Source organism: Hippocampus guttulatus, chromosome 16 (genome assembly GCF_054856545.1).
Source record: "Hippocampus guttulatus isolate MCC_2025c chromosome 16, RoL_Hgut_1.0, whole genome shotgun sequence".
NCBI lineage: Eukaryota > Metazoa > Chordata > Actinopteri > Syngnathiformes > Syngnathidae > Hippocampus > Hippocampus guttulatus.
This window is the reverse complement of record NC_141276.1, coordinates 14,403,440-14,416,824: the sequence shown is the minus strand read 5'-3', so window position 1 is coordinate 14,416,824 and position 13,385 is coordinate 14,403,440. Positions and strand designations below refer to the sequence as shown.

Genomic DNA, 13,385 nt, shown 5'->3' with positions numbered 1-13,385 from the left:
ATCTGATCCGAATCCACAAATTCCATGGTCAGATTATTCTGTTATGGTTTGGCAGTCCTTTTATACATGGATGATTATGATGCGTGACAGGTGCACTGCTGGAGGGCACCACCCACCACTCCAGTTGGAATTAGAAACCAAACTGAACAGAGTCATGACAATTGCCTTGTTTTCATCAGAGCTGTGGACATCTTGAGAGCAGCCTCAGCAACCAATCACATGCGACTTCTTATCGCCAGGGACGAAGAAGCAAAGTAAGTAGAGCTCCATGTAGTTTTATATAACCTACTCTACATGTATTTATTGGTTCTTCATAGTCTTAATTGTGCTGGTCATCTCAAAGTTATAATGAAAAAAGATCCTTTAAACTAACTAACTAAGACTACCAAGATTTTTAGACACAGTACTGACTTACATATAGGAAAAGCTAACAATTCACACACCTATTTACAAAGTTACTGAATGGAAAGTGAACCCATGAATCTGCAGAGTTCAAGCAAGAAAACCGTTACACCAGTTGTCCCCAACCGCCGGTCCGCGGACCGGTACCGGTCCGCAGGGCATTTGGTACTGGGCCGTACAGAAAGAACTTGCCTTTTGAAAAATTACCGGATTCTCCGTTACATCCGTCTGTGTCACGCTTGACTCACGTCAAGCCACGCGTCTCCGTCACGTGACCGATTACGCTAAAAACAAAACGCTGGAGCTCGCAAAATGAGTAAAAAAAACTGCTGGAGACCGCAAATGACGGCGGCCTTAAAAGTACGTTCGAGACAACTGGATTAAAGTTATGGCTGAAGACTCTGAGATCGATTTTCTGCAGCAACAGCGACTAAAACAAAATTGCGAAGTCGACTGGACATAAACCACACACTTGAGGTGTCATTGTCTCCTATTACCCCGAGATGGGACCGTCTGGTTGCAGAAAATCAAGCTCGGGGCTGTGGTGAGTTGTCATTTTCATGCACTTTGAATTTGCGTTGTATCGTATTTTGAAGGCATGAAACATTACCATAGCGATCAGAGTGTTGCGGCCAGATTAGACGCTCCTCGTGTTTATTATTATATTTTGAAAACACCACAGTTTTCATGCAGCTCATACCATATTATTTTGTTGTATTAATCCGCCATGCCTTAAATGCCGGTCCCTGAAAATATTGTCAGAAATAAACCGGTCCGTGGGGCAAAAAGGTTTGAGGACCCCTGCGTTACACCATCAGAGACTACGCGACCAGAACATGTCTGCGGAATTATTTTCATGCAAATTCTCTGATTTATGCACCTCACCTTTCGCATTGCAAAGAATCGCATAGCATCTTAGCATTGTGGTCTAAGTAGCCTACAAGAAGGTCAGATGAAAACATTGCACTACTTTTTGAGGCACGGGCCTTCTCTTCCTCAAAACCGTATGATCTTAACTCTGACTTGAAAAAGCATGGATTTGCATATTTAAATATGTGAAACTAACAGTACCTCAGGGCATCTGCCGAGAAATTTCCCAAATAGTTTGCTTTGTCTTGCCAGTCCATGTAATCCTCAGAAAAGCTGTTCTGACAGAGTGCAGGATTTACACTTTAGCTTTTCCAGTGAATTTGACGGAAATAAGTTAATCATGGTTATGTGACAGTCAAAGAATGTAAGAAAATGAGTCACGGTTTGGTAATCTCAGAAGCATTTCTTGGAAAATGAAGGAAAGTAGAACAGTAAAGCCCCCCCTTAAGTAAAACATGCTGCGTTCAATGCCTTGGGACACCAATGTGAAATATATTCGTGCCTGACAATACTGTATATTCTTGCAAAAAGCCAGGTTTCAGTGGTGAACTTGCTCCAGCTCCCCTCCTTCGCTTTGTGCTGCTCTGGAGTAACAACTGACCAAAGGGGTAGAGTTTAGCCTCAGGCTGCTCTCCTCAGAAGATGAACGTTGTGTGTTAATCTGTGATTGAACCACCCTACAACCAAAGTATGACCATGGAGAGAAAATGGACATTGGCAGGGAGGTTTCTTCCTCTCAAAACGATCCAAACCACTTAACACTATTTGGTCGGATATGTTAAAAATACTGATATCACATCTCATTAATCTTTTTCAACCATCAGGTTATTTAAATGAAATGTGTTGGTGACTGTCGAAGTCTGAACGTGACAAAGTCTGAAAATTACATTTTGTTGAATACTTGTACACCTTTTCATTGACAATTTCAAAGCTCAACCAAATAAATCTGATTTAATGATACTTCAGAGCGGTGGTGGGTGGCCAACATGGGTTTTGCTGCTCTCGTGCAGCTGTGCTGTCAGTGCATGACAATTAAAATCTGTCTTTGTCAGTGTTTGGCAAGTACTGCCATATACAGTAGTCACCAATAATAATTTCCTCAGAGTGTGACTAAGAGCACATACCTGATTTGAGAACACCGTAGGGACTGCCTGTTTCACATTTCAGACTTCCCTGATGCATCATTACACAAACCTGGGGCACCATTTTTACCTCACTGCTCAAAGTGACAAAGATGAGAGTAAAAATTGGAGATTTTCATGTCCATGACTGGTGAACTTTCACACTTTGTTCCCCTGGAAAGGAAAGAATTTGCTGACCTATTGGAAAAATATGGCTCCAACGGTAGCACAGGATCAACACGCAACTCTCCAATACAGCAAGGTAAGAAAGGCTGTGCTCTGTCCTGTTTGTACAATGTTGCTTGTGCTCAACTGATCGATGATCTTATGCTCATGAAATCATTGCATGTGAGAGAAAATTGCTGTGAGCACTGGACGGACCATAATACAGCAAAAAAAAAGCTTGTGTTTTGTTCAAAGTTCTGTGCCCAAAGGCTAAATGGACTCAGTCAAGCTTTAAGAATGGTTAAGGACAAGTGCAGTTGTCCGTAACACAATTGCCAACATCTGTTTCTTTGGTAAAAGAGGCAGCTGGCTGGTACAGATTTGCTAAAACAGGCTGAAGAACAGTACTGTGTTTTCTGCGCAGCAGGTGGAGGTCTGAGGTTTGGGTTTTGACATCATGACATCAAAATGCTGCTTCCCCATATATTTGCACACCGGGCATGATTAGCCAACCTGAATCAGTAAATTGAAGAGTGATTCTTTGTTCATATGTCACAACACTTATCAGTGAAGTATTCTGGGTCATTTGGTGAGGTTTACACAAGTAGCATAATGTTAAAATTAGAGCTGTCAGTTGAGCGCGTTTATATTGGCATTAATTTAAATTAATTTTAACGGGATTAATTTTTTTCTCGCGAGATTAACGCGGCACACGTCATGTTGCTCTATAAATAAACCAGAAACAAAACAACAAGCGCGCTGCATAGGTCCACGCACGTTTGTTTTGCCAGCCACGGCAGCGCGAGACACCGAAAACGGATACTTAAAGAGTTTATGAATGGAAAGTTTACTTTTAAAAAGTTGCCAGATTGTTCCACTGACAAGACCAAAGTTACCTGGATGTCGTAAACTGAGCTATCATCACAGCACGTTGAGTCTGAAATACCACTTAATGGCCAAGCACACAGCTGACGCGAGTACTCCGCCCCCTCGTCTCAGACAGACAGCTATGGATCATTTCAAAGCGAAGAAAAAGGATGACGTGACGAAGAACAAATTTGCTGAAGCCATAGCTAAATGTATGGCTACTGCATGCAAGCCTGTCAACATTGTCCATAGCTCGACTCAAGCTGAAATCATTCGCATTGCATCAAATGGCTCCACTACGGATTGCCAGCGAGAGCCTCCATTACAAGCTGTGTACAGAGATTGTACGTAGCGGAGAAGGCTAAGGTATACCAAGCGGGAGAAGACACTGTTTCGGGAGAGAAATAAGAGACTAGGTTGATGAGCCTCTGGTGAATAAAGAGCAAGTAGCCTGTCGAATACGATGTATGCCACTGACGCAATTGTTACTTGTTTGGAACTATTTTGTGTGGAAGGTTACAGTGTTCCGTGTCCATATAAATAAAGCGGGTGGAGCTTCTCTGTGTTCGTCTGACAGTGACGGTGCGCTGAGGCGGTGACATGACAACGAAAGTTCAGCGGTGCAGTGGTTGCGACCTAGCGAAAATCAAACGTCTCCAGTGTTGTCATCGAACCAAGTGTAGTCATCCGAAATGATGTCTACACAAAACCGTAGAGAGACTTCCGCGCAAGAAGGACCAACTGAATCAACATAGCCTGACTGCTGTGTTCAAAGCAAATTTGAGTAAAACGAAGTATAAGATAAGAAAACCTTTATTAGTCTCGCAATGGAGAAATTCCCAATTCACAGCAGCAAAGTTATGAAAGGAAGAAGTAGAACAACAAAATATAGGAGCTGCTGGAAAGGCAGCCACTCTCGTGGCGACATTTTGAAGTCAAAATAACAAAAATAACACAACACAACACACAGGGCACAGACAGTCGTGCAATCTTCACTTTTCTGCATACACTTTGTTGTCTGAAGCAGTTCTAGATGAAAGAGGAGAGGATCAAAGTGTCCTTTCACCAGTGGATCAGAGACGTCATGCTTAAAATGTGCACACGTCTGCTACAAGCTAAGTTTTGAAAGCAAACAGGAAGCTGTAGCGTCCATTGACGAAAAGAGATTCGTTCACTTCTCCTGTCCCACGTAATCCGCTTCAAACTCCAAGCCGCGACTCCCAGTTCCAAATCCGCATCGGCGCTCCGCGCTAATGCTCCTTTCTTCTCATCGTCGGCTCCTCAAGACTTACATCCATCCAGCCGCAGACCGTTCAACAGCACCGATCTCTCCGCTGAACAAAGCGGGGCTGTGAAAAATGCAACCATGGCTTAAATCCACGACAGGCTGAGTACTAGTTGACCTTAGATAAGCACTTTATAATGTGCACTTTATAATGGCTTCATCAGGCGCCGACAGGTATGGCAGCCTCGGTTACACGCTCCCTAGTATTATCCCTGTTTTTGTCATTTTCGTCAGTTTTTGGCGACCCTGAGAGGCTTTCTTACACAAGGGAAAAGTTGCTTAGCATTGGGGAGTCTACGCTCGGTCTTTTTTCACTAGCACACGAAAATCCACAAGGTTTTTCGGAGCTAATCGCGAGCGGAGCGGCTGCGCTGTACGGAGCATGCAAACGCCGCCAGAGGAGGGGGAAGCGAGCCAGCGTGCTCGTCAAGCTCCGGCAGCGTGGATTTCGAACCCCGCTCCCATCGATAACATCTTGCTAATCTACGATCTCTGCCAAACAAGATGGATGAACTTCTTCTCCTCACAAAGACCAAAAAAACCTTTGCATGTTCTGCTGCGCTCTGCTTCACTGAAACCTGGCTCAGTGACCGCCACCCGGATTCCGCGCTACATCTACCCGGCTTCCGCCTTCTCCGAGCTGACCGCGACACGGAGCTATCAGGGAAATCGAAAGGTGGTGGGATTTGCTTCTATATCAACGAAGAATGGTGCACTGATGTCACGAAGCTCGACGCACACTGCAGCCCGGACCTGGAGTCGCTGTCTTTAAACTGCAAGCCATTCTACTCGCCACGTGAGTTCACCTCCTTTTTACTAGTCGGTGTTTACATTGCGCCACAAGCTAACGCTAACCCGGCGATACAAACGCTAGCTGAACAAGTAAACAAACTCGAACTAAAATACCCAGAGTTACCCCTGATCATTTTGGGCGATTTTAATAGAGCACATCTTAACCGTGAACTTCCCAGATATAAGCAGCACATCGACTGTTTCACCAGAGAAGGCAACATTCTAGACCACTGCTATACAACAATCCAAAATTCATACCGATCGATCGCCCGTGCAGCATTGGGTCTTTCTGACCACAATTTAATTCACTTAATACCTACGTACAGACAGAAACTCAAATGTGTGAAACCGGTTGTTAAGACTGTGAAAAAATGGACAGATGAAGCAAAGCTAGCTCTACAAGAATGCTTAGACTGCACTGATTGGGGCGTCTTTGAAACTTCAACGGGCACACTGGATGAATACACAGACACTGTAACATCATACATCAGTTTCTGTGAGGACATGTGTGTACCAACGAAGTCCTTCCGCTCCTTCAACAATAACAAGCCATGGTTTACTCCCAAACTCAGGCAACTCAGGAAAGAGAAAGAGGCCACATTTAGAAGTGGAGATCGGGCACTGTACAAACACGCCCGAAACCCATCTTCAACAGATCCCTGGAGCTGTGTGAGGTCCCATCCTGCTTCAAACTGTCTACCATCATCCCAGTTCCCAAGAAATCGGCAACATCGGAACTGAAGGACTATAGGCCGGTCGCCCTGACGTCTGTGGTCATAAAGTCCTCTGAACGCCTTGTGCTGAATCACCTAAAGAACGTCACCGGACCCCTGCTGGACCCTCTTCAGTCTGCCTAGCGGGCAAACAGGTCTGTGGAGGACGCATTCAACATAGGTCTGCACTACATCCTCGAGCACCTCGACAGCACAGGGACCTACGCGAGGATTCTGTTTGTGGATTTCAGCTCTGCGTTCAACACCATCATCCCGGAACTCCTCACCCCCAAACTTCTCCACCTCGGTGTGTCCCCTACGATCTGCCAGTGGATCCTCAGCTTCCTGACGGGACGGACACAACAGGTGAGACTGGGAGCAACAACATCATCAACATGCACCACTAGCACTGGAGCCTCACAGGGATGTGTCCTCTCTCCACTGCTCTTTTCCCTCTACACAAACGATTGCACCTCAACAAGTCCAGCTGTCAAACTCAAAGTTCGCAGACGATACCATGGTCATCGGTCTCATCAAAGATGGCGACGAGTCTGCGGACCGACAACAAGTGGAGCAGCTGGAGCTCTGGTGCAGCCGACACAACCTCGCGCTGAACACGCTCAAGACTGTAGAGATGATCGTGGACTTCAGGAAACATCCTTCTCCACAGTTGCCCCTCACACTATCCAACTGCCCTGTGTCAACCGTCGAGACCTTCAAGTTCCTGGGAATCACAGTCTCCCAGGACATGAAGTGGGAAGTCAACACCATCTCCATCCTGAAAAGGGCCCAGCAGAGGATGTACTTCCTGAGGCTGCTGAGGAAGCATGACCTGCCACAGGAGGTGCTACGTCAGTTCTACACGGCAGTCATCGAATCAATCCTGTGTTCTTCCATCACGGTTTGGTTTGGGGCCACCACAAAAAAGGACAAAATCCGACTTCAACGTACAGTTAGGACGGCGGAAAAAATCATTGGCACCGCCCTACCCACTCTTGAGGACTTGCACACTGCAAGAATCAAGACAAGGGCACAGAAAATCCTCCTGGATCCCCCGCACCCTGCCCACCACCTTTTCCAGCTCCTCCCCTCAGGCAGGCGCTCCAGATCCATGCGCACCAAATCCAGCAGACACTTAAACAGCTTATTCCCTCTAGCCATTAACTCCCTAAACAGTCACTGACGTAGTCACTCTTCTTGTACAACAAATACTGCGACTGGTCGCTCTAACATGGTTCAATGATTTTCTGCACCAACTGTACAAACTGTCATCGTATTGTATTCTACCACTGATCTTACCTCTGCTTGATACTTTGCACATTGTCTCACAGTTGTCACTGGGTGGTACCACCGCACTACGGTTCACTTACATTACGAAATGTCCTTCCATACCTATTTGTCATGTCCTTGTTTACGATGATACTAATGCAGCACCTTGTGTGTTCTACATACTTGGCCAATAAAGATGATTCTGATTCTGATATTGCTCTGTTTTGATTCCATAAAAAGAGCTGTTAAAGCAGCTGTTGTGTGACAAAATATTTTTTTCACTGTTGTTGATGGACAGCAGTGGCGGTTCTGGGGGGGGGGGGGCAACGGGGGCCAGTGCCCCTGTGGCACTGATTCTGGCCCCCCCTATGGCCCCCCCTCCGAGCGTAGATTACGCAGTCGCGCCGAGTCGCCGACGCGAAAGGTGGAACCAAAGTGCGTGATTTAACATTCTAATCGGACCCTTTAGTGCGCTGCGCCACTTAAAAATGAGCGGGAAAATGAGAAGCAGTCCGCAGAGAAGGAAATTACCACGACACGAGTGCCATTTGCGTGTGTGTGTGTGTGTGTGCGTGTGCACGCGTGTGTGTGCGTGTGTCTGCGTGTGTGTGTGTGTAACTTTTTTAGTCTCCCTTTTTATTTTAATTTTTATTTAACAGGATCAATATATAAGACATTGCCTTTTAAAATTTGGATAATTATATGCATGTAAAACATCTAGCTTCAGTGTATTTGCAATTTTTGTCCCCGGCAGGCTGGTACCATGTCATCCCCTGGCTTGAATATTCTCAACAGATGGACACGGCGTATTGTTAAGCTTGCAGACATTTTAGCCCTCCTAATACTGTTTTTTTTCTCATCACTGTAATGTTATGACCACAATTTCAAAGTTTGAAGAAATAAAAAGTGAAATAAGATTTCGAATCTGTCTTTTTAGCCCTGGGTTGAATGTGCCCCCCCATCAAAACCCCTGGCCCCAGCCCGGCCCCCTCAGTGAAATTGATCCAGAACCCCCACTGATGGACAGTAATATTGTGTGAGAGATTATGTGTGAATAACTGCTCCAAGTGAAAAATGTTCATGTAAAATTGAAAATCGAAATTGTTATTTCAGTAAATATTTGCATTTTTCACATAGAAAACGGATTCATGATTCCATGTTGCTGAGAGCATTAAAATGGGGAAAAAATAGGACAAAAAAATATAAAAGGAAATACAGAAATGATCAAAAATGTGTCAGTAATCACAATTAATTTTTAGTGAATTTGAGTTAATTATGACAGTTGCATTTTTAATTAGATTAAATATTTTAATCGTTTGACAGCTCTAGTTAAAATACATTTCAAAAACCCTTTCATGCACCCTATAACCTGATAACATGATAAGCTGCCCACTGTAGTAACCGCTGTCCCTGAAAGGGTTAAATATTGTAGCTGCACGCCTGTGTTCAATCCCCTGTAGAGAGATAATGTGACTGCTGAAGGTCAGATCAATAGATCCAAGATTTTTTACTTCAGCTTTTGTTTTTTTTTTAATCCCAAAAATTTCCTCATTCAATTATTTATTTGCGCTAACCATTGACACATACGTTTTCAGAAAAAAATATTTGGACAATACTTTGTAATACTAGGACGAAAATTGTCTGCAATTCAATGAGTGGTTGAATTCCTTCACTATAGCTACCCTACCGTCTCTGAAGCACCAGAGGAGCAGGTTGGAGAAAGGCTGAGGCAAGAGTAGAAGTATAAAATTATGGACAACAATAACACTATTTTGATCCGCGTTGAATGCAGTGGGAGGAGGAAAAAACAATATTAGTGCGGGAGCTTTGAAAAACACACCGAGCAGAGACCAAACGGAAAGAAACAAGTGTTCAGGAGAAGAAATGCAGGAAGAGAGGGCTTTGTCACTTCCACACTAACCGTTCATATTATGCTTTCTACGATAACACATATTGCCCAGGGTCAGTAACATGTCGTCAACTGCTGAAAACAAGTTAACTCATTTCCAGCACATTTGTATTGTGAGTGTAAACAGTTCTGTTCAATGAAAGAGAGAAGGGTGGAGTGTTTCTTGTCCCATTGGGTGACACTGGGTCAGTTGCTTCTAGTCTCTCATAAAAGTTGGTCTGTAGCGGGATGGAGGAGACACAGGAATCTGCCATTGTGTTGTTATTTCCGTTACAATACGAAATGAAATCGAAGCCTTTGAATGCACCTACTACGAAGGTTTTCGCAAACCCTTTGTCCTTTATTCCATATCCCAAGGAGGTCGCTACCTGGAAAGTACGTCTTCTGGTTCCTCATCTCGCTCCCAGAGTCCTTTGTTGTTAAGCCCAGCTGGCTCTCAGAACATGTACAACAACAGCGGACCGATGCTGCGCTCACTCAGGTCAGATGAGTTCAAAATGTGACACTCTCCTCCGTTTACAAAAACAGACCTCTTTTTATAACTTTGATATGATGATGTATTCATGTTCTCAGTCACCCAGGTGAAGGAGTGATTCAACTCATTTCTGTGACCCGATTTAGCAGTATGGGCATCACCCTGGGAGGTGGCTCCAACCGCCCTGATGGCCCAGCAGTTTTCATTCAGGAGGTGCTGTCTGGTGGAGACTGTCACCGGGTAAGTGAGAGGGCCAGCGAGCTGATACACTCATCAACCAAAACTCAGTTGACTTAAATGAGAGGCAGGGGTCTACAATTTTATTTTGAAAACAGTTTTGTGGTAATCTGTATGTATTTTTGATTGATCCAGATAATTGAGGAACACCTCATTCTCAAATTAAAAGAAATGCTTTGAAGTCTGTGAGCACAGTGTTTACTATGAACCACTTCTAAATGAATTGTGGAGCTAGTCAAAGATTCAAAAGTTCAATTCTTTTTACTCTTTTTGTAGCTAGCATACCATTTTCATACCGTGAACAATGTAATGAACATAAATACTAATTCAGAGAATGGCTGAATGGAAACAGCTTTAGCCTTTGTTATTGTCTTGAGATTCAGGACTAAAGTTTCTTGGCTTTGTGTCCTCAAAGCTCCTCTTTGCAAAGTCAGAGAAAGAATTACTTTGTCACTGAGAATTGAACTCTGGACTCTGGCTCACAAGGACGTTCACGGAATTGTTCTGAAACCACTTTCTTTCATGTCTTGACTGGGTTTGTGTTTTGCTGAAAAAGGAAACATTGGGACAGTCCGAAGTCAAGAGAACTCTCGAGAAAACTAATATCCAAAGTGCCTCTGCACATTATTGCATTTATCTATACCTTGCCCGGTGGTTGAGTGGTTTGTGCGTTGACCTCACAGTGCAAAGGTCATGGGTTCAATCCCGGCTCCGGCCTTTATGTGTGGAGTTTGCATGTTCTCCCTTGGCCTGCGTGGGTTTTCTCCAGGTACTCCGGTTTCCTCCCACATTCCAAAAACAAGCATGGCAGGGTGATTGAACACTCTAAATTGTCCCTAGGTGTGAGTATGAGCAGATGGTTATTCATCTCTGTTGTCCTCGGCCTACTGCCCGAAGACAGCTGGGATAGGCTCCAGCACCCCCCGCGACCCTTGTGAGGATCAAGCGGATCGGAAAATGGATGGTTGGATCTTTATCTTAATCTGTTGGGTGTGGCTGAAGCTGTGACTGAAGAGCCCCAAAAAACAGAATCAAGTATGAATAATGAGATTGATAAAATAAAAGGGCATGTGCAGTAGAACATTTATAACATATTTTCAACACTGGATTATGAGGCGCACCTTCAATGAATGGTCTATTTTGTAATTTTTTTATACATTGGGCGCACCGCATTATAAGACGCAATCAACAATGCATCCACTAGATGTAGCTACGCACAAGGAAACGCCAACAGAACGATCAGATCATAAGTAAAACTTATTTAATAAAGCAGCGACACAGTTCACTTAACCAACAGCAAGTTATAACATTGACTCATTCACGTTTAACTCTGTTGCCGCTGCTCTATTTCCGTGTGTTCAACTGCGTAACCGATCGCCTTAAGTATGAACTCTGCATTGTCAGCATGTCTCGAGCAAGGAGCCATTTTGGGGGTCAAAATATTACCGTAATGACCATACACAAGGCGCATCGGATTTTAAGATGCACTGTGAGCTTTTAAGAAAATGGAAGGCTTTTAGATGTGCCTTTTAGTGCGGAAAATACGGTACCACAAAAAGTGCTCCCAGAACACAAGGGAAAAATAAGTGCAGTGCAATTGAAAGGTGATCAGAGCTCAGATTAATAAACTAAGGTCGATAGTCGGAGCAGCGGCATGTTGGGTGACTGGTGAGCACGTCCGCCTCACAGTACAGAGGTCAGAGTTCGATTCCAGGCACCCTCCTTCCAGTACAGAGTTTGCATGTTCTCTCCATGCCCGCTACGAGCAGCGCCTCGTTTCCTCCAAACATGATATCTGGGGTTCTCATCTTTCATTCATCAGACCAGAAATTCTCTCGTCTGGTCAGAGAGCCAGCTCTTCAGTTGCCTTTGGGCCAATTGCAGGCATTCGGCCATCATATAGCTTGTAGTAAGGGGCGGCTTCCATCTTGCCATTCTTTCATCTCAGCTTGATTGGTGGATTGGGGCAGAGAAGGTTGTCCTTCAAGAAGGTTCTTCTCTTTCCATGGAGAAAAGGTGGAGTCATCTAGTAAGGAATTGTGGAACTTCTTCCATTATCAGTTGTTGGAGGACGCTCATTGGGGACCTTAAAGCAGCTGAGATGTTTCTGTTTCCCATTCCCGAGATCCGTGCCTTAAGACAATGCTGTCTCAAAGTTCTGCAGACAATTCATTTGAATTCATACTTGCTTTGTGCTCTGTGGAACTTGATATAGAAAGGTGTGTGCAATTCCATATCACGTTCAATCAACTGAATTTACCACTAGTTGACTCCAGTTAAGCTGCAGAAACATCTCAAGGTTGATGAGTTGAAACTGGAAGCACCTGAGCTCAATTTTGAGGCCTGGCAAAAGATGTGAATACTTAGGTGTTTTGGTTTTTTAAAAAATCTTAATTACATTTTCAGGGTTTTTTTTCAACTGTTGAATCAAAACATGAAATGACTTTTTTGACTGTAAACTCAAAAGGGTAAAGACATCTTGAGAACCATAGATGGATGCAGTGCAGCAGAGGTAGGCCGCTTGTCAAATAATGAGTTCCACGGAAGAAGGCAGAGCTGAAGAAGGGAATAAAATACTGCATCTGCAGACCTCTCCAGCTTTGGCCAGGGATTAATATTAAATACAGCTGAGTCATGTTAAGGTTGCATGTTTCTGATCTTGTTTCTAAGACTGGCAGCTCCATCCACGATTCATAATAAATCAAAATTGGAAAGCAGTTTGTTTTCTAGTTTGAACAACTATCACTTCCTCAATAAAACCAAATGGTGTGCCTCTCGTGTACACGTATGATCGTTCAGTTTGGTAGTTTATTGTTGTCAAATTCTGTGGGTGCAAGATGGAGGGGCAGCAGCAACAGAGCGATTCTTAAAGCGGGCCTTTCCTGCTGACCTTCATACTTGATTTGCTGTGTCTGTTCTGGGTCTCTGGGCTCATATACTGAACCTGACACCAAAACAACATGCAGGCCAAAACACATCCAAGCACTATTTAACATAAGATTGACCATGGAATGAAACTAAATATTCAACAGGATTATGCTTGTCATAGGCTAATCTCCTCCAGAAAATCAAGGTGACACCGAATATTTAAAATACTTGACCTATTTGAGTGTAAAATAATGACAATAACAATACCGCAATAATAATCACTGCAGATGAGTGGCAACAACGGTGCATATTGAGTACACTGCTGTTGATGTTCCAATACAGTAGTTCTATTTGAGCTCACAACTTTTCTGTGTTTCAGTAAATAATCTGCAAATATCTTTCTGTGCCATTA

General features: G+C 43.9%; 1 protein-coding gene across 4 annotated transcripts in view; it reads left to right on the top strand.

Moving 5' to 3' along the window:
• LOC147193293 (syntaxin-binding protein 4) overlaps positions 1 to 13,385 on the top strand; it is a 95,209-nt gene that overhangs the window by 56,466 nt on the left and 25,358 nt on the right. For all 4 annotated transcript variants that reach the window (XM_086132477.1, XM_086132475.1, XM_086132478.1 and 1 more), the window contains exons 5-8: positions 180 to 254; positions 2,576 to 2,655; positions 9,751 to 9,874; positions 9,967 to 10,108. In XM_086132477.1, the coding sequence (XP_085988603.1) occupies positions 180 to 254; positions 2,576 to 2,655; positions 9,751 to 9,874; positions 9,967 to 10,108 (421 nt within the window). The remainder of the gene's footprint in view (positions 1 to 179; positions 255 to 2,575; positions 2,656 to 9,750; positions 9,875 to 9,966; positions 10,109 to 13,385) is intronic.